The sequence below is a fragment of the Geotrypetes seraphini genome, chromosome 3, assembly GCF_902459505.1.
Source record: "Geotrypetes seraphini chromosome 3, aGeoSer1.1, whole genome shotgun sequence".
Taxonomy (NCBI): Eukaryota; Metazoa; Chordata; class Amphibia; order Gymnophiona; family Dermophiidae; genus Geotrypetes; species Geotrypetes seraphini.
Genome location: NC_047086.1, coordinates 343,291,696 through 343,313,782, shown reverse-complemented (window position 1 = coordinate 343,313,782; position 22,087 = coordinate 343,291,696). Strand labels below are relative to the sequence as shown.

Sequence of the window (22,087 nt, the reverse complement as noted above, 5' to 3'; positions counted from 1 at the left end):
CACGAAGCCCCCCCCTGAATGTCCGCAGCAGGAGGAGTGGCCAGTTCCTCCTGCCACCATCCCCCGGCAGGAGGGATGCACACTCCCTTTTGCCGGAAACCCCCACCCTTCAAAGATCACCGGCAGAAGGGATGTCTACTCCCTCCTGCCGGAACCCCATCTGAAGACATGCCCCCCTCCCCGATACCCCCAAGGCCACCCAGACTACCCCCTATTGCAGCAATCAGCTCAGCAGCAACGCAATTCTCTAATCAGTACCTGTGACATGGATGCTGGTTTGAAAATTGGGGTGGTTAGGTGGGGTTAGGTGTCTGTCTATGAGAACATAAGTGATTCTATATAGGATGCCCGTGTGCGATTCTCAAAAGCCACTTAGGCAGCTGTTGAGACTGGGCGTCCTATACAGAATCAGGCCCAAAATGGCTACTGTGCTGGTTCAAATCTTACTTTGAAAACCGTTCCTCCAATGTTTTCTTTAATAATACGACCTCAAATAGCTTCTCATTACCTTATGGTATCCCTCAAGGATCAATACTTTCTCCTATTTTATTTAACATCTTCCTCGCTCCACTTATGACTTTATGTCAATCCATTGGTTTTTCGGTATTCGCCTACGCCGATGATATACAATTATTACATCCAATTGATCCCAATAATACACAGGAAATAACAGCAATAAATGACAAACTGGATCAAATTCATCATTGGCTGGATGCTAATAAACTATCCTTAAATATTCATAAAACCAACGTGATGCTCTTTCCATGGAAGGACTGTAGTACACCGCTTATTCCAATTTCTATTAATGGCACTCCATTGCAGATACACCAAAACATTAAGATCTTAGGAATAATATTTGACAATAAATTATCATACCACGATCACATAAGCAATGTGGTTAAATCTACTTTTTTCAGACTGCGCCAAATACGTTCCGTCGCCAAATTCTTATGTGCAAAATCCCTAAATATTCTAATACACTCTCTAGTCATCTCCAAACTTGATTATTGTAATGCCTTATTTAAAGGCTTGCCGCAAAAAGAAATCAGACGTCTTCAAATTATTCAGAACGCCTCTATTAAAATAATTCACAAAGCTAAAAAATTTGACCACGTCACACCTTTACTCAAGGAGTCACATTGGCTCCACATTGCACACCGCATTTTATTTAAAATATGTTTGCTCACTTTTAAATCATTAATATTTCAAGCCCCCGCTTTTATTTTTAGAGTTTTAATTCCTTACACTACTTCCAGAACACTGAGATCTCAGGATCAACATTTGTTGGCCATTCCCTCATTGAGAATCATTAATACGAGACGTCTTACTATTTTTCAGTGACTGCCCCCCAGTCTTGGAATGATCTCCCACTTTATATAAGAGAAGAAAAGAACTTAGATAAATTCAAGACTAAGCTTAAAAGTTTCCTTTTTAATGATGCTTTTAGTGATTACCGTATTTTCACGCATATAACGCGCACCCGTGTAAAACGCGCACACGGGTATAGCGCGCGGGGAACAAAAATTTATGTTTAAAAAATTTAATATAGCGCGCACACGCGTATACCGTGCATGCTAAAACCTCCTCCCGCTTACTCCGAACCGGCATCCTCCCCCCCCCCCCCGCTCGCTTACCCGCGTTTTACAACTTTTTTTTTCAATCCGATCCGGCATACCCCCTGCGAACCGGCATCCTCCCCCCTCGCTCGCGTCACCCCCCCTCCCCCGCGATCCTACATCCCCCCAGCACCAAACATCTCTTACCCGATTGGGCACCGGCACCAGCACCAATGCACAGGACGTGCCAGTGCCCGAAGATCCTCCCTCGTTGGTTTGGGCTGGGCTGGGCTGGGCTGGGCGGTGCGATGCAGGAGAGATAATCCTTCTTCCTGCGCCGGGCTGAACTAGGCCTTGAGCATTTGCGCATGCTCAAAGCCTTCTGGTCTCGCTCTCTCCGAGATCGAGAATCTCGGAGAGAGCGAGACCAGAAGGCTTTGAGCATGCGCAAATGCTCAAAGCCTAGTCCAGCCCGGCGCAGGAAGAAGGATTATCTCTCCTGCATCGCACCGCCCAGCCCAGCCCAAACCAACGAGGGAGGATCTTCGGGTACTGGCACGTCCTGTGCATTGGTGCTGGTGCCGGTGCCCAATCGGGTAAGAGATGTTTGGTGCTGGGGGGATGTAGGATCGCGGGGGAGGGGGGTTGATGCGAGCGGGGGGGGAGGATGCCGGTTCGCAGGGGGGATGCTGATCGGATTGGAAAAAAAAAGTTGTAAAACGAGCTCACGCGTATAACGCGCAAGGTTATGCACGGTTTGTAAAATTGTGTATAACGCGCGCGTTATATGCGTGAAAATACGGTAAATGATTCTTCAATCCCTCTTTATCTTTTATTTCCTTCTTTTATGTTGGTCTTCCCTCCTAATGTTTTTACCTTTATATTTTGAATTTGATACAGATTGTAACCTTTAAAGAATTTTCCTATTGTTTCTATATTGTACTTAAGATTTTTTCTTTATTTTTTTGTTTTCGGTTGTTGTTTGTTTTTAAAATATTGTTTGTCTATGTAATATTTACCTATGTTTTTAAATACTTTTACTATTTTGTATATCGCCTAGAATGTAGATTAGGCGATTAATCAAACTATATAATAAACTTGGATAAACTTGGAAACTACTGAAACACAAGTTTTCAGGTTTTTTTGTTTTTTTTTTTCAATTTCCAGTGGTTTTTAGCAATGATTTTGATTATTTTTTAGTGATTTCAGGAGAGCACTTCTTCCTCTATCAAATGATGTGCTTCTTTTTGATTTTTGAGATGGTTACAAAAATTATCTTTTTTTTATATTCAAAACAGTATAATTTATTCTTCCTGTAGTAGCAATACATTTTAGAAGATGTGCTGTAAGAGTATTATTTTTGAGTATTGCTTGAAACCAGGTACCTGTAATTAAAAAAAAAAAAGATTTAACTTTAGATTTCATAGAACTGCTCCTTTGGCCCTTATGACATGCATATAAGCATGGAGCACAAGAAGATAAGTTAGTACATCGAACCACTCTTTAGGAAAGGGTGCCATGACTCTGAGTCCTGCTTTTTAACTTTCTAATTTGCTGCTTGTTTTTACCTTGACATATTCTGTTGCTTTTTTTTTTTTTTTTTTTTTTTTAAAGGGTAATGCTTGAATCATTTACTGACTAATTCCCTATTTCAAAATTGTAGGTTGTCAGCATCCTTGCTTTTACTAAGGAGAAGTGTGTTTTTTAATCTCCCCTTTAGATATGTGCATTTTTTTGTTTACTGAGATTCTATGCATGAGTCATCAAAGTATTTGTGTCACAGATCTACTCATAGCAGTCCACGGTGCTTGTCTTCACTATGCAGTACAGTGATACCTTGGTTTACGAGCATAATTCGTTCCAGAAGCATGCTTGTAATCCAAAGCACTCGTATATCAAAGCAAATTTCCCCATAGGAAATAATGGAAACTCAGACAATTCGTGTAAAATCTTCTCATTAACTGGTCAAATTAATTACATTTTAGTGCAGGCCTTTAATACAACTGTAGAAATGAAATAAATATTAAATAAGAACAAAAATAAATAAAAGAAAGTCGAAAAGAAAAATAAATGGGGAGTGAGTTGAAATCAGTCATTAAGGTAGCTTGGCCACCATAACAGGACACTCACTACCTTTGCAAGCAGGGGAAGGCGCCGTTGCCCAGCTCCAGGAGCAATCGAAAACAGCAGGGTCAGAAGGAAGAAGGTCTGGCCATCGGTTCATTGAAGCAAAAGTCCCAAAGCAGCCGAAGGAAGCGGTACAAGACAGAAGGCAAATCAAGAATGCACTGTGCTAATATTTAGCAAACTCCAAAAGCAAACAAACATTTGCTAAATTCAGGCACTTATCTTGCAACTGGCTTTTAATAAGTCCGTTTAATAAGTCATTTCGATTGTCTGCCTCAGGGACTTTCAAAATCTGTCAAAATGTGTTGGAGCCTCCGTGTACGGTGGACCCCTTGCTTCAGGGGATAGAAACATAGAAGATGACAGCAGATAAGGGCCATAGTCCATCAGGTCTGCCCACTCCACTGACCCACCCTCAAGTCTACTATCCTAGGGATCCCACTCCTGGTGACAGGTTCCCTTGGCTTAACCCTCTAAGGGATCCCACATGGGCATCCCATTTGCTCTTAAATTCTTGCACACTGTTTGCCTCGATCACCTGCACCGGGAGCTCGTTCCAAGGATCAACCACTCTCTCGGTGAAGAAATATTTCCTGGTGTCGCCATGAAATTTCCCGCCCCTGAGTTTGACCCCTCTTGTGGCTGAGGACCCTTTGAGAAAGAGAATCTCTTCTTCCATCTCGATACGGCCGGTAATATACTTAAACGTCTCGATCATGTTTCCTCTCTCCCTACGTTCCTCGAGTGAGTACAGCCGCAAATTTTTCAGCCTTTCCTCGTACGATAGATCCTTGAGCCCCGAGACCATCCTGGTGGCCATCCGTTGCACCGACTCTACTCTCAGCACATCTTTTCAGTAGTGTGGCCTCCAGAATTGCACACAGTATTCCAAATGAGGCCTCACCATGGTTCTGTATAATGGCATTATGACTTCAGGCTTCCGGCTGACGAAACTCCTGCGGATGCATCCTAACAACTGTCTTGCCTTAGATGAAGCCTTCTCCACATGATCAGCAGTTTTCATGTCTGCGCTGATGATCACTCCCAAGTCTCGTTCTGTTGAAGTTCTAGCTAAGGTCTCACCATTCAAGGTGTAAGTTCTGCATGGATTTCTGCTGCCGAGGTGCATGATCTTGCATTTATTAGTGTTGAAGCCCAGCTGCCAGGTCGAGGACCAAAGCTCCAACAAATGTAGGTCCTATGTCATACTATCGGGTGAATTGCCATCTCTCACTATATTGCATAGTTTGGCGGCGTCAGCGAATAACGCTACCTTACCTTGAAGCCCCTGAGTTAGGTCACCTATGAATATGTTGAAAAGGAGCGGGCCCAAGACTGAGCCCTGCGGTACTCCACTGGTCACCTACGATGTTTTAGAGAAGGTACCGTTAACTACCACCCTCTGAAGTCTGCCACTCAGCCAGTCATTGACCCATGTAGTTAGTGTTTCTCCCAGCCCCATTGATTTCTTCTTGCTCAACAGCCTGCGATGCGGGACACTATCGAAAGCTTTGCTGAAGTCTAGGTATACGACGTCCACGGATTCTCCCAGAACTGCTGCATAAGGTTGCAGTTGCATTTTGAGATTAATAATGACATGAGTAGAAGCAACCAGGGATTGTTCCTGCCCATTCCAATTCCAAAACCAAAATGGCGGCCATGACCTTCCATGATAGTCTTATGAGGTTGCCATAGGAAGTTGCAGCTGTAGTTTTTACAATGCAGCCAGTCGGGGCAGCAGAAACTCAGCATGTTCCTGCCCTAAAGAGGCCACTAGATCATCAGGGTTTTAGAAAGTAGGTCTAGGAAGGGTCTATGGAATAGGGATGGGGTGGGGGAACAGTTTTTCTCTAAGGGAGAAAAGGGAAAAATGGCTCAGGAGGATGGACTTGCAGCAGCAGTGGGGCGTGTGGCCAGGGCAGGGTTTCTGTTTCAGCTGAAACAGAAAGGCAAATTTTAGCCACAGATACTGTTTTGGCCAGAACCATAAGCACCAGTTTCAGTCGGCCTTTATTGAACACACTTTCCTGTAAGAAATGTTAGTTGCCGTTACATCCTGCATAATTGATGAGACTCAACTGAGACATAGAATCATAAATTTTGTCTATCGTTTCTTTAATATGCCCACTCCTTTCTGATCACAACAAAACAATAGAAACAGTCCAGTAATACTACACATAGAGCTCCAAAGATGTGGAAATATTTCTCAGCCACCACTAGAGGGCAGCCACACTTAATATTTAAAGAAGGAGTTCTTGATCTTTTATTGGTTCTAGAATGGTTTTAAATCAGTGGTCTCAAACTCAAACCCTTTGCAGGGCCACATTTTGGATTTGTAGGTACTTGGAGGGCCGCAGAAAAAATAGTTAATGTCTTATTAAAGAATGACAATTTTGCATGAGGTAAAACTCTATAATTTATAAATCTTTCCTTTTTCTGCAGCTCTCATCGTTAAAGTTTAAAATCTTTCCTTTCTCAAAACTGACATGTTTCAATCACCATATTGAAAATAAAATCATATTCCCTACCTTTGTTGTCTGGTGACTTTATTTTTCTTTGCTTTTAACTACGCTTCCTGGGCCTTCTTATCCACTGACTGTTTTTCTCTCCTTCTTCACTTTCTACCTTGCATTCATTTTTGGCATTAATTTAGCATTCAATTTTTCTGCTTTCTTCTCAAAATCTACTTTTCCATGTCTCCCCTTCCCTTCCTCTCTCTCCCATGGTCTGGCATCTCTATCTGCCCCTTCTCTTTCTTCCCCTGGAGGTCTGACATCTTTCCTTCCCTCCTCATCCCCACGGTCCAGCATCTTTTACCCTCGCATGCTATTCCCTCCCCCTCCCCCCTGTGGAATCCAGTGCTACTCTGGCTCTTTGGCCGTAGGTAGCTTGAGTGAAGAAAACATGCTGCCTTTCTCTTTGTCAGTGCTTCCTGCCTATGCGGGGGTTAGGAGGCAGTAGCAGAGGGAGAGCTTCCAGGTCGTTGAACGCGGCGTGTTTGCTTCATTCACGCTGCCTGTGGCTGAAGAGTTAAAGCAGCAGCACTGTGAGAATGGTGAACAAGTACTGGATCTCAAAGGGGCTGGGGGGGGGGGGCAGGCGACGCCAGATAGGTGCGCAGTGATGGCGTGTGCACGGGCCTTGCAATGACTGCTGTAGGGTTTCCAGATGTCCGGTTTCCCTGGACAAAAAAGCAAACTAGAAAAGAGTCTTCCAAAAGAGGGCATGTCCAGGGAAACCCGGCCATCTAGCAACCCTAGTATTATTAGCAGACCCTTGCACTAAAGACTGGTCTTTTGATCCCCACATGTTCAGTAGGCCCTATATTATATGTAGCATCTTCATTTGATTACCAATAGAAACTAAAGGAAAAAACAATTTGAGACTTAATGGTTAAAACACTAGGCTTTGACATCCAGAGCCGCTCCTTGTGATCTTGTGCAAATTACTTAACCCTCCATTAACCCAGGTACAAAATTAGATTGTGAGCTCTCCGACGTCAGTGAAATGCTTTGTGTCCCTGAAAGTAACTCAGGTTTGAGCCACCATTACCGAAAGGTATAAGTGAAATTCAAATAAATGAATAAAATACCAGAAAAGTTTATATAAACAGGAGACAGTGCATGCAAATATATCTCATGCATATTTATTGCCGATATCCTGAAAAACTGACTAGGTCAGGGGGAGGAGGTGAGTTCTCATGGATGGGAATAAGAATCACTGTGATAGAACATTAACAGCCATTTCAGTATACATTTTTTTATTTTATCTTTATCTTCATCCTCTGCAAACTCCCTCTTTTTTTCTTTTTCCCCTCTTTCAAAAGCTACGGATTGAGTTTCCAACTCTTGCATCATTTTTTTTTTATTTTTATTTTATCTATTCAATAAATTTTTTACAGTAAACAACAAGTCATCATACTTGCATTAAGATTGAGAAATAATAAACATCAAGCGCAAAAAAAAGCTCAATACAATATCTAAAGCTGAAGATTCATTAATTATTATTTAGTCCACAATTTAGATCCAATAAAAAGGAAAATAATTTAGAAAAGATATGGAATGATCTTATTAGATGAGATCGGAGACATAGATAACCCTCAGCCAGCCGGTTCGTTACACTGTGGGGTGTTACACTAGAACCTATAATGGACTTCCTCCCCCTCTCTAGCTTTAATAAAATTCAGATAACTGTCTTGGCTTGAAGAATAGGAAATTTTTTCCCTCTAAGGAAACACAGAATTTCGCAGGGAATCTTAAAACAAAAGAAGAACCCAGGGCCAAAAACCTAAGGGGCTCATAATCAAAACAAAAAAACATCTAAAAAGTGGCCTAAATGGGTACTTGGACGATCAAAAAGCCTGATCGTCCAAGTACCCATAACCAAAGCTGGTTTTAGACGTATCTAAAACCAGCTTAGGCCTTTCCCCTGCCTCTAAATGCATAGAGCGAAAAGAGGCGTTTTTTAGAGGAAGGGAAAGGGCGGGAGGTGGGCCGACATACACTTAGTCGTACAGCAAGTATAACCAAAGATTTAGGCAGGTTGCCTAGTCGGCACTTATACGTTTTGACTTAGACCAAGGGGCTGAAAAAGGGGCCGCTGAGCTGATCGCGCTGCTGCGATAAGCTCAGCAGCCCCAGCAACTTACCTACCACCACTAACAACGATCACAGCAGGAGGGAGCCCAAGCCCTCCTGCCCCGGCAACTACATAAACCCCCATCCCGACAACGATCGGGGCAGGAGGGAGCCCAAGCCCTCCCATCCCGGCAAAGGCTGACACCCCCGACAATAATTGGAGCAGGAGAGAGCCCAAGCCCTCCTGCCCCAGCGAAGGCCAACACCCCCTAAAGCAATCAGGGCAGGAGGGAGCCCAAGCCCTCCTGCCCCGGCAACTACATAAACCCCCATCTCGACAACGATCGGGGCAGGAGGGAGCCCAAGCCCTCCCATCCCGGCGAAGGCTGACACCCTTGACAATGATTGGAGCAGGAGAGAGCCCAAGCCCTCCTGCCCCAGCGAAGGCCAACACCCCCAAAAGCGATCAGGGCAGGAGGGAGCCTATGCCCTCCTGTCCCAGCGAAACCCCCTACCCCTACTAAGATACAGGAAGGAGGGATCTCAGGCCTTCATACCCTCGGCGCACCCCCACTGATCGCCCCCAATCGGCCCCCACCCACCGACCCCGGGACCCCCTGCCGACCCCTCGACCCCACCCCCACCCCTTCAGGAAGTTGGCCTGATGGACAGGTCCCAAGCCTGTCCGGCAGGCCCGCCATCCCTCTCTCCTTTTTCATTCACTAGAATGGTCTAAAAATATTCACTTATATCAAATGTAAGGACATTGCTCCAAAATATCTTCAAAAGATAAAATGTGTGAAAGGAAAACAAGGGCTTAATGATGGTTTTCAGATGCAAGCTGACAATGCCTGAGAAAGAGGCGGCTTGCATTTCTAAACATTCATTAACATAATAGAAGAAACAGCCCTGTTAAACTCCATTGCTGGCTCTCTTCCAACAAAGTTTATTTTTGGACTGCTAATACCCTATTGACTTGCATAAGCTAGATTTAAAAATCTGTTATCCAGCACATTAATTGATTTCTTGAAGGTCATTTTCAATATGTTTGCGTGTGTTGGGGGAGCAAGCAAATCAGAACTTTCCTGATATATCTGCAAAGTCCATCACCTTACCCCACACCCGAGAACTAACCTGTGAGATCAGTCCCTTCTGGAAAAATCAGAAGCTGCAGAGGTTCCTTAATGTCACAGAAGTAGTCCAACATGGCTTTGAAGTGATGCTTGTCCTCTTCCCAATTCCTACTGATGAAGATGAAGGCAGCAATCTGCATTGCCCAACCTAGAACAAACAATAACACACCTCTCAGAACCCACCTGTTGTAAAAATGACAACTTTTCATGCAGGAAGTTACCAGAGGGTTATTTTCTCTGCAAATATACTATTCAAGAAATTTGTCAAATGATCTAACCAAACCGTATCGACTCTTCCCAGATCCCGATGCATACTATAGCTATCAATCTTGTAATGTCCCTGTGAATGGCCAGGCTAATTTCTTGGGTGTCAGTTCAAAAGCGCGCCGGGACAAAGGTGCGCGCAGACAACTGAGCGTAATGCAGAGGCGTGCGCCGAAGAAAATGACTGTTTTAAAGGGCTCCGACGGGGTGTGTGGGGGGGAACCCCCCCACTTTACTTTATACAGATTGCGCCGCGTTGTGGGGGTGTTGTAACCCCCCACATTTTACTGAAAACTTCACTTTTTCCCTAAAAAACAGGGAAACAGTTAAGTTTCCAGTATAATGAGAGCGGTTATAATCCCCCAAACCCCCCACAACGCCGCCGTGATCTGTATTAAGTAAAGTGAGGGGGTTCCCCAACAAAAACCCCGTCGGAGCCCCTAAAAACAATCATTTTCTTCGGCGCGCGCTTCCATCTTGCGCTCAGTTGTCGGCGCGTGCCTTTGTCTTCGGCGGTTTTGTCTATGAACCAATTTCTTGTTGTAAACCCCCTAAAACTGAAAGGTATTGGTGGGATAGAATACATCAATGTAATCTTGTAAATACTTACTGAAATACAAGAAAAGTGGACTAGAATTTTGGCTGCTCAGAAAGTTATGCACAGCAATGATTTCCACTCAGAAAGCTAGTTTGATCCTTCTAAAAAAGGGTCACAGTTGGGAGCTTTGCAATTTTACTGTATTCCAATCCAAAGTTTATTATGGGACCTACTTTATGCATTAGCTTGGAAAATTATAGCACACAGTTCAGCAATCTTGCTGGATTTAAAATATGATATGCTGGAACCACAGCACATTCCAGTGTGTATACAGGATGCACACTTCTAAAAGTTTAGATGATCTAGCGTCTGAAAAACAAAGAATCTACTTTTGGAAGTAAAACCGAGAGGTCTCAATCCATCCTCTTTTTCTAGAGCCATATGGTAACCCTACCCCAGTTTCAAATGTTTTTGCTTAATCTAATTTTTCAGCTCTTTTATGCTCAGGTTGACTGTGATTACTAGTATCAATTAATGCTTATACAACCTCTGAGACCATTATAAAACACAGACTATAGGAATTTCCAGTGTCACAACTTCAAAATGTGAATGCTCTTCAGCCTTCTTCCCAGTAGTATCTAAAACTATGCCTTGAAAAGTAAACCACTAAATTGAAAATAAAATCACATTTCCTACCCTGACAGTTTTATTTTTCTACTCATCTTTTCCCAGTCTCTGGTTGCATTTCCTTCTATCAGTGCTCTTAACACTGTTTCTAGGGTCTTCTTACCATTTGCTGTTTTTCTCTCACTTTCTGCCGTACATCCATTTTTGCCACTGGCACTAACTTTTAACATTTAACTTTTTTCCATTTTTCTGTTTCCTCCTCAAATCTACCTGTACCTTTCCATGTCTTCCCTTCTTATATATCCATGCATGCTATCTCCTCCCTCTTTCTTCTCCTCTATTCCCATCTATCCATAAACAGCATTTCTTCCATCTCTCTTCCCATCTCCACCCCTCCCATTCCTGTGTACCATTTCCTCCCTCTCTTTCCCTCTCCTTTGGTCTGGGATCCTTATATTTTCCTTCCCACAGTCCCTCCTTCCCCTTTGTGGTCCTTCTCTTCCCCCTCTCCCCTACGCCTCTCCCCTCCTTCCCTTCCCTGGTCTGGCATCTCTCTCTCCTTCCCTCCCCTTCAGTAGTCCATCTTTCTCCTTCTCTTTCTCCCTTCTTGTGGTCTGGTATCTCTTCTTCTCTTTCCTCCTCCTCCCTACCATGGTCTGGTATCTCTGTCCTCCCCTTCCTTCCCCTGAAGGTCTGGCATCTCTTTCTTTTTCCTCCTTCCCCATCCCTGAAGTCCAGCATAATAACCACCCCTCCTGCGATCTCCCCACGACCTCCTCTTCATTCCTACCTTCCATGGGATCCCATAGGGCAGTAACTCTTTGGGCCTACGGAAGCGAGTGAAGTAAATATGCTGCCTTTGCTGGACTGGAAGCTTTCCCCTGTACTGATTCACAACTATGTGAGGACAGGAAGCATTAGCAGAGGGAAAACTTCTGGGTTGCTGAAAAGAGAAAAAGCGGCAGCAGCAATGGTGTGGTGGTGGTGGGGGGGACCAGAACCCCAGACTTCAGTGCGAGCCATCAAAATGGTCTCCGCAGGCCACCATTGGCTCGCAAGCTTTGCAATGAAGACCACTGGTCTAATGAAAGAGATTCTTAACCTGCAAAATCCTGTTTTCCCCAGAAACAGAATAGTTACCAAAAATCTGTCCTGTAACTGAATATGATTAATAACTGCTGACAGGTTGATAGAAGTCATATTAATCATTGGAGCACTGTACTAGGCTTTTTAAATGCTGCAAATGTTATGCCTGCAGACAACAGGGGTATCCATCTCTTTTACAACAAAACATGTCCTTGTGACTATATTTGGCAAAGAGTCACTGAGAACCCTGAATTGGTTCAATTGCTTAGGGCTCTCCTTTTACTAAACCATGGTAGAGCTTTTTATTACGGGCTGGTGAGGTAAATGAGTCAAGCAGATGCTCATTCAATTCCTATAAGCATTGGAGCATTTATCTCACTGGCCCATGGTAAGGAGTAGAGAATGACACGGTGACAAAATTCATCACCGTCCCCGTCCCCGTGGATAACCACGGGAAACCATCTTCAGGTCATTTTTTAAGGAGAGAGGGAAGAATCAGAATATGAATGGCCACAACCACTGACCTGCAAGCTTTGCTTTGACGAATGCTGGTGTAGAAGGACCGAGGTTGAAATAGACACTAGAAAATGACATGGGATTATTTCCCGCGGTTATCCGCGGGGACAGGAACGGTGATGAATTTTGTCACCGTGTCATTCTCTAGTAAGGAGCTCTACTGCGATTTAGTAAAAGCCAGTGTTCATTATCAAAGATTTCCTCCAAAGCCTTTCTTGAGCATAGATCAAGAAAGGTGTAAATCCAATAAAAATACTACCAAAAAAATCCAGTAATTATATATGTCTGCTCATTCTGTACAGTTTTTACATACATGCACACAATTGACAACAAACAGAAGGGGCAGTCTTCAATAAAGTTCTAACAAAGTTCTAAAAAATCTATTTCATGAAATTTCAAGTCTAACGGTACTACTTCTCCCACAACTACATTTACACCTGACAACTTTATGCAAGTTCCCCGAGACCAGGAAAAAGGAAATTCACCTACTGAGGAGGTGCTATTTGAAGCCGTGCTAACGGCTCAAATGAAGTTAGCATACATGTGCACTCACTGAATTATGCAGTAGAAAATTTGTCCCCAATTTGTCCCCGTCCCCGCAGGAACTCAATTTCCCTGTCCCGTCCCCACGAGTTTTGTCCCTGTCTCTGTCCCATTGCTGTAAGCTCTGCCCTAACTGCACAAGCCTTGAACACTTATGATTTTAAAGTGTTTGAGGCTTGTGCAGATGAGGACGGAAGCTTGCAGGAATGGGGCAGGGACGGGAAAAGATCTCGACGGGACGGGGGAAAATTTTTCCCCGTGTCATTCTCTATTATGTAGTCCATTCTCTGTCTATAATGCGGGAATTAGCGCAAGCAAACTGCTGTATCACTGCAATGGCTGTATGCATGCTCTTGTTTAGTGAATAACACACCCTAATCTGCATGCAAACAGCTTAATACACTTTGCTAAAAGAACTTCTAAGGAACTAGCAGGCCGATGATCAGAACCTAGAGGTAATTTAACACTAGTCTAGCACCGGTATTAGGCTGCGCACATGTTCAAAGGCCACCAGTGCAGGACACAGCATGGACGTCACTCAAACTCTGCCCTTACTGTTCAAAACCCTAAGCTGGTGTTAGGACTGGATTTACGCTTGCTGGGTACAGTCACCTTGCTGCCACCCACAGCCCCTTCTTTCCTTTCAAGCAGCAGTTAGAAACTGCCTGGGAGAGAGGCCCCTATCTCTGGCTCTCACAAAATCTGAAGCGCTGTCGCATCACTCTGTGGCCAGCTCCCACAAAATCCGAGTTGCTGCAACATCTCTGAATGCACCCTCCCCCCCAGATCAAGAGGAACTAGAGCATGCATTCCAAAGGAAAAAACAGAGGCGACAAATCAAAGCCGTGAACAGGGTAAGGCGATCCAACAAATTGGGTTGAGAAAATGAGAACAGTGAAATTCTGATTCTTGACCGAGGCTGCTCTTGTGCTCCAAGTTTATTAAAATTTTGATATAACGCTAATCATAATTTCTAAGCGTTTTACAATAAAATAGGGGGGAAAACATTTAAACATTCTAAATATATACTGGATGGACAAAGAAACAAAAGGGAAGTAGGGAGAATTACAATTTAAAAGAAAGGAGAACAGGAAAGGTAAAGAACTGAAGGGAGGTAAAGGAGATCAAAATAGGAACAAGGCAGCAGCAGAACCGTTTCAGCATTCATATGCGACTTTAAAAAGGAAGGATTTAAGATTTCCTTTGAATTTATCTAAGTTTTGTTTGGTCCTGATTAGAGAATGACAAGGTGACAAAATTCATCACCATTCCCGTCCCCGCAGATAACCGCGGGAAATAATCCCATGTCATTTTCTAGTGTCTATTTCAACCTCAGTCCTTCTGCACCAGCATTCTTCAAAGCAAAGCTTGCAGGTCAGTGGTTGTGGCCATTCATACTCTGATTCTTCCCTCTCTCCTTAAAGAATGACATGAAGATGGTTTCCCGCAGTTATCCGCGGGGACGGGAACGGTGATGAATTTTGTCACTGTGTCATTCTCTAGTCCTGATATAGGGTGGTAACGAGTTCCAGCCAGTGGGTGCCGTTGTAGCAAATGAAGAGGCCCGACGCGTACTGATGATCTTTAAAGATTGTACGTGAAGGAGATGTTGAGAAGAGGATCTTAGGGCTCTAGGGGGATCGTGTGGGATTAGGAGCTTATGAATGAAAGCGGGTTCTTTGGTATTTTGGGTTTTGAATGAAAAAAATAGCTATTTTATATAGAATTCGGTGTGGTATTGGCAGCCAATATGCACTTTTTAATAAAGGGGGCGACATGATCAAATTTCTTCATATTTGTAATGATTTTGTTTGCAGTATTTTGTATCAACTGGAGGCGTTGAATGTCTTTTTGGCAGATTCCTTTCTATAATGAATTGCAGTACTCGAGTTTGGATATGATAAGGGAGTGGATTAGTATGTTGAGAGATTGGGGAAACTATGTTCAGGAAAGGAAACTATGAAGCAATGAGGGAAATGGTAAGGAAGAAACTTAGGAACACTTCCAAAAAATGGCAAACAGTAGAACATGCCTGGTCTTTTTTCAAAGACACAGTGAGCGAGGCACAAAATCTGCACATCCCCAGATTCAGAAAGGGGTGCAAAAAGGGTCGAACAAAAGACCCAGTATGGATGACTAAAATAGTGAAGGAAGCGATAGGCAATAAGAAAAATTCATTCAGGGAATGGAAAAAGGACAAAACTGAAGGGAACCAGAAGGAGCACAGGAAGTATCAAAAAGAATGTCACCGTGTGGTTCGAAAAGCCAAAAGAGAGTATGAAGAGAGGCTAGCCAGGGAGGCACGAAATTTCAAACCGTTCTTCAGATATGTTAAAGGGAAACAGCCAGCTAGGGAGGAGGTAGGACCACTGGACGAAGGAGACAGGAAGGGAGCGGTGAAGGAGGAGAAAGAAGTCGCAGAAAGACTCAACATGTTCTTCTCGTCTGTATTTACAAACGAAGACACAACCAACATACCGGAACCTGAACAAATCTTCAATGGAAATCAAGCAGAAAAATTAACATCCATGGAAGTGAGCCTTGATGATGTACACAGGCAGATAGAAAAACTTAAAACTGACAAATCCCCGGGTCCGGACGGAATCCATCCCAGGGTTCTGAAGGAATTAAAGGAGGAGATAGCGGAACTACTGCAGCAAATTTGCAACCTATCCTTGAAAACAGGCATGATCCCGGAGGATTGGAAGATAGCCAATGTCACGCCCATCTTTAAAAAGGGATCAAGAGGTGACCCGGGAAACTACAGACCAGTGAGTTTGACCTCGGTTCCGGGGAAACTGACGGAAGCACTGATTAAAGAACACATCGATGAACATCTGGAAAGAAACGAACTTTTGAAAACAACCCAACATGGTTTCTGCAGGGGGAGATCATGCCTAACGAACTTATTGCACTTCTTCGAAGGAATTAACAAACGGATGGACAGAGGAGACCCCATAGACATCATATACCTTGATTTCCAAAAAGCCTTTGACAAGGTGCCTCACGAATGTCTACTCCGGAAACTGAAGAACCATGGAGTGGACGGAGACGTACATAGATGGATCAGAAACTGGTTGGCGGGTAGGAAACAGAGGGTAGGGGTGAAGGGCCACTACTCGGACTGGATGGGGGTCACGAGTGGTGTTCCGCAGGGCTCAGTGCTCGGGCCGCTGCTATTTAATATATTCATAAATGATCTAGAAACAGGCACGAAGTGTGAGATAATAAAATTTGCGGACGATACAAAACTATTTAGTGGAGCTGGGACTAAAGAGGAATGCGAAGAATTGCAAAGGGACTTGAACAAATTGGGGGAATGGGCGGCGAGATGGCAGATGAAGTTCAACGTTGAGAAATGTAAAGTATTGCATGTTGGAAACAGAAACCCGAGGTACGATGGGAGGGATAATATTGAATGAGAGCAACCAAGAAAGGGACTTGGGGGTAATGGTGGACATGACAATGAAGCCGACGGCACAGTGCGCAACAGCCGCTAAGAAAGCAAATAGAATGCTAGGCATAATCAAGAAGGGTATTACAACAAGGACAAAAGAAGTTATCCTGCAATTGTATCGGGCGATGGTGCGCCCGCATCTGGAATACTGCGTCCAATATTGGTCTCCGTACCTTAGGAAGGATATGGCGTTACTCGAGAGGGTTCAGAGGAGAGCGACACGCTTGATAAAAGGGATGGAAAACCTCTCATACGCTAAGAGATTGGAGAAACTGGGTCTCTTTTCCCTGGAGAAGAGGAGACTTAGAGGGGATATGATAGAGACTTATAAGATCATGAAGGGCATAGAGAGAGTAGAGAAGGACAGATTCTTCAAACTTTCGAAAAATAAAAGAACATGAGGACACTTGGAAAAGTTGAAAGGGGACAGATTTAAAACGAATGCTAGGAAGTTCTTCTTTACCCAACGAGAGGTGGACACCTGGAATGCGCTTCCAGAGGGAGTAATAGGGCAGAGTACAGTACAGGGGTTTAAGAAAGGATTGGACAATTTCCTGCTGGAAAAGGGGATAGAGGGGTATAAATAGAGGATTACTGCACAGGTCCTGGACCTGTTGGGCCGCCGCGTGAGCGGACTGCTGGGCATGATGGACCTCAGGTCTGACCCAGCAGAGGCATTGCTTATGTTCTTATGGGGGTCCAAAATATTTGATAAAGATGTTATCATTCTAAGTTTGAAAAAACAATTCTTTACTACTGCGCTGATCTGTGGACGGTAGGATAATTTACTATCTATTATTACTCCAAGTATTTTGGTTGTATTAACAGAATCGATTGGTGCATTATTAACGGTGATATAAGCTGTATATTTTTCTTCCAAGTAAAAAGAAGACAGTTGGTTTTGGAAATGTTAAGAGAAAGCATATTTCCATATAGCAATTGGCTAATTTTGTCTAATTTCAAATTAATAAGATTAATGTCCGCAGGGCAAGAAGCATCAATGGGGAGGATAATCTGTATATCAACTGCATAGGCGAAAGTGGTAAGACCTATTGAATGACATGGTGTCAGTAAAGGGGACAGATATTAAAGAGGAGGGGGAGACAATATTGATCCTTGAGGAATGCCAAAGTTATTTTGTGTGATTGATGATGTGGAGTTATTAAAAGAAACCATGGAGCAAGGTAGGATCTGAAACATAACTTCCTAATATTCAGCATATGATTTACATGCTACTAGTACTGAACATTAGGACTTTTTGGGTTTTTTTGCGTTGCTCCCACCGTGTTCTCCTGCACTGTACAGAATAGCGCAGGAGTTCTAAGCATCAGCTGATAAGAGTTGCAGATGTGTCTTGTGTTCACACTGAAAATACAGACACATCATGTATTATTTTGTTTTGACGGTGCCAGATTGCTTTTGTGTTGCCATCAATCACTGTAACAGAAGATGAGTCTGACAGCCTGAGCCACAGCAACTGACTGGACAGAAATAGACCATTGTATCACTGTATTCTAATTTCCAATCAGGGCTTCAAGTCCTAAAAATAAAATTAAAAAAAAAAAAATACCCAAACAGGCAATGAATGTAATGTTTCCTGGAAGTTTATTTGCAGATGCTGTAGAAACACATCGCTCTCAAAGCATGGATGGGAGTGATGCCAGAACTGTTGATCATTCGAGGTGCGCATTCAAGATACTCTAGGCATTGGCTTGCCATGGGCTCAATTCATCCAAATCTGGGCTTGAGAAAAATCTTATGACACAAAAATGATAGACATACTAAGGGCCAAAGCGTCTAGATAGGACATTAAAAAAAAAAAAGAAGAAAAGATAATGTTTTGCCATTTAAAAAAAAATGGACATTTTCTCTACTGGATTTCTGGATGTCTTTTCTAAAATGTCCAACATCAGTCTTAGAACGCCTATTAAAAATGCCATCTGAAGCAAGAAAAAAAAATCATGTTTCAAGTTTTAAAAAATAAAAAAGTAAACAAAAGGTTTCTTAATTGTCCTAGTTAGCTCAGTACAAAAAAGTTGTGCATATATCCTTTCAGAGTTAATTTTTTTTTAATGAACAAGGCATATTAAAATGAATCAATGTTCTGAGGCTGTCGTGAAAATTGACTGTAAAGCTAAAAATGCACACGAGCCTCCTTAGTGGGTCTATTTGCAGCAGGTTAGAAGGTAGGAATTCCTGGGGCAATGTTTTAAATGTACATAACATGACATTTTCAAAAGTATGTAGGCTATTTTTACCTGACTCAGCCACTCTGTACAAGATATTAGCTGATGTTTTTAGGGTGCGCACTTTATGCTAGTATACAGAGGCCCATGGATGTGTTCACTAAGATAGAAACTGGTGCTGCCTGATTCATCGATTCACTTTGGTGAATCGATTCGATTAAAAAAAAAAAAAAAATCGGGATCACCGATTCGGTGACCAACCCTCCTCCCCAAACCTTCAGGTCTCCTAAAGCAGGAGCGGCAGTGCTGCCTCTTGCTGGCTGTCCATTTCCGCTGCTGCTCCTGCTTTAGGGGGGGACGGTCAGTCAGGAAGTGCTGCATAGGCACCAGCGCTGGGTATCCTCAGTGCTTAGGATTTAAGGCCCCCCTCCTACCGAAGGCCTGCATGTTCCCACCTTCTTTCTAATGTCCTCCGGCTTCCCCCTGACCTCCCAGTCTCACCTTCAGCTAATTAAGGCAGCCTGCAGAGGATTGCCGGTGCTGTAGCGATCCTTGCAGGCTGCCATCAGCTTCTGCAGCACAGTCCCTCTGCCGCAATCCCGCCCCTGATGTCAGAGGAGGGGTGGAACCGCAGCAGAGGGAACATACTGCGGAGGCCGACGGCAGCCTGCTAGGATGGCTACAGCACCGGTAATCCTGCAGGGTGATGCAATTAGCTGAAGGTGAGACCGTGAGGCCAGGGGGGAAGCCGGAGGACACTAGAAAGAAGGGGGAAATATGCAGGCCTTGGGGGGGGGGGCCCTGGTGTAGAAGTACCCGGAGGGAAAGAAGGACTGAGGACGGGAAGGGGGAAAGAAATAATGGGTCTTAAAACATAGGAGAGGGAGAAAGATGGTGGACAATGGGATTTAGGGAGGGAGGGAAGGAACAGAAAGGGAGAGAGGTTGGACATAGGGGGATAGAAATAGTGGATAGGAGGGTAGTTTGGTAGAGAAAGGGAGAGATGTTGGACCCTGGGGTGGTGGGGAAGGAGGGAGAGATGCTGGATGAAAGGGTAGTTGAGAAAAGGAGAGATAGTGGATCTGGGGATGGTGGGGTCCATCGCTGCAGGTGCAAAAAAAAAAGGAAAGATGCCAGATCTCTGGGGGAAGGGAAACAGAAGGGGAAGACAGAGATGGAAGATGGATGGTTAGCACGGAGAAAGAAGAAAACGACAAATGGGCAGGAGACCCTGGCAAGCAAGTTATCAAAAGATGTTTGTCCCAGAGACTGAGACCAACATGATTTGAATAATGACTAGACAACAAAAGGTAAAAAAAATAATTTTATTTTCTGTTTTGTGATTACAATATGTCAGATTTGAAAAGAGCTGGTGTTAAACCGCGAATGTGAGCTAGGATTTAAGAGAGAGAGAGGAAAAGTCTTTTTTGTTTACACCACAGCACCAGTGTGGTGCAAAAAGGGTGAGGTGGGTGAAGAGGCTATAAAATAAACCCACCAGGATGTTTGAAAACAAAAACACCCATTTGGGCAGAAAATCGAATCGAAAAATCGATTCAATAGGTTGAATCGAAATTTTTTTTTCCTGAATCGGGCAGCACTAGTAGAGACCTCCAGTGAAAGACATATTGCTACTATCAATATACCAAGTCTCCTGAACCATGAATGAGTGGTAAGTACTCTGGTCAGAGGTTTGGAATGAGGGAGTATGTCAGTCTCATGTTCCGTAAAAGGTTGCCAGACAGGGAGAAAGCAAGTTTCTTGTTTTGAGTTTTTAGTAGTGAATTCAGAGAACCACCAGTAAAGTTCCCATTGTGGTGATTCTGATGTTTCACTGTAAGCAGCTGATCATGAAAGGGAGTAAATGTCTCACTCTTTTGAGCCCAAGGGCTGGTCCAGAATGGCTCAAGTCACTTGCCACTCACAAATCTACTATATTTCTCTGAAAAGGTAAATAAACATGTGGCTAAAGGTGTGCAGGCAATATTGTGTATTTGGATTTCAAAAGGCATTTTACAAAGAACCTAATGAACGATTCCTGAAGAAATTAGAAAGACTGATTTGCACAAGATGCTTCCTGTATTTCCTTCCCTGAATAGTACATGCCAAAACTCTCCTGTCACCCTTCTGTGAAGTACTTTTACCAAATTCAGTCTCCCTTCCTCTTCTCTTTCTTGCCTTGTAAAAGTTAAGTTTCAAGTTTATTAAAAATTTGTTGTACTTGCAATGTCAAATATTTCAATGCGTATGACAATTTAAAAATAGTAGACAAAATAAAACAATTTTATACAAATAAACATACAGTATTTACGTACAAATAATTACCGATACAAAAGGAGAGGGGGATGAACTACAATCTTTAAAGAAAATAAAGAAACATTTAGGGAAAGAACATCTGGAGGGTAACAAAGAATATCATGAAGGTAAAGAAGATAAAGCATAGTTACTTACCGTAACAGGTGTTATCCAGGGACAGCAGGCAGCTATTCTCACATATGGGTGATGTCATTGACGGAGCCCGGATGTGGACGCCTCACAAGCAGACTTGCTTGAAGAAACTCGAAGTTTCGAGTCGCCTGCACCGCGCATGCGCAAGTGCCTTCCCGCCCAGCACAGGGCGCGTCTCCTCAGTTCAGATAGCTAGCAGAGAAGCCAACCAGGGGAGGTGGATGGGTTGTGAGAATAGCTGCCTGCTGTCCCTGGATAACACCTGTTATGGTAAGTAACTGTGCTTTATCACAGGACAAGCAGGCAGGTATTCTCACATATGGGTGACTTCCAAGCTAATAAATAGCAAAAATCCACTCAACAGGAGAAATGCACTAAACAGGAAAAGGCCTCAGAGATGGAGCCTACGCACAGTCATAGACTGGGAAATTCAGCGTAGTTAGTCAGCTCCTGGCTCCAATCATTGGCCAAAAAACCTGTATTTATTTCCTAGCTTTTTTAATTAATTATTTATTTAAAACAGTTTTAATTTATTTAGTTTTTTTAGTTAGGACTGAGAATTGTTGATGACACTGCGATTAAATATCTATCATGCCATGATATTGGCCCTGATGCAGCGGCTGAAAAACAGACCCACGAAACGCTGGCCGCGTCAGCTTTTTCCTGAGGCACTTTTTCGAGTTATTGTTGCCCTGGCATGTTCTCAAACTTTCAGTAGCTTCAGATAAGTAGTTACTTTGAAAACTTTAACACTTGTTCTCAGTTATATGGATGAGTGCATGGAAATAATATGTGTAACACTTTGAATGGTGGGAAAATATAGATAAGGTTTTAAGGTTATTGAAAAATCAAAAAAACTAAATAAATTAAAACTGTTTTAAATAAATAATTAATTAAAAAAGCTAGGAAATAAATACAGGTTTTTTGGCCAATGATTGGAGCCAGGAGCTAACAAACTACGCTGAATTCCCCAGTTTATGACTGTGCGTAGGCTCCATCTCTGAGGCCTTTTCCTGTTTAGTGCATTTC

At 43.3% G+C, this 22,087-nt stretch overlaps 1 protein-coding gene across 13 annotated transcripts in view; it reads right to left on the bottom strand.

Annotated features, from left to right (window-relative positions):
- The window catches only part of LCLAT1 (lysocardiolipin acyltransferase 1), a 296,554-nt gene that overhangs the window by 107,417 nt on the left and 167,050 nt on the right, over positions 1–22,087 (bottom strand). For all 13 annotated transcript variants that reach the window (XM_033938082.1, XM_033938078.1, XM_033938079.1 and 10 more), the window contains one exon: positions 9,395–9,541. In XM_033938082.1, coding sequence (XP_033793973.1) covers positions 9,395–9,541 — 147 coding nt within the window. The remainder of the gene's footprint in view (positions 1–9,394; positions 9,542–22,087) is intronic.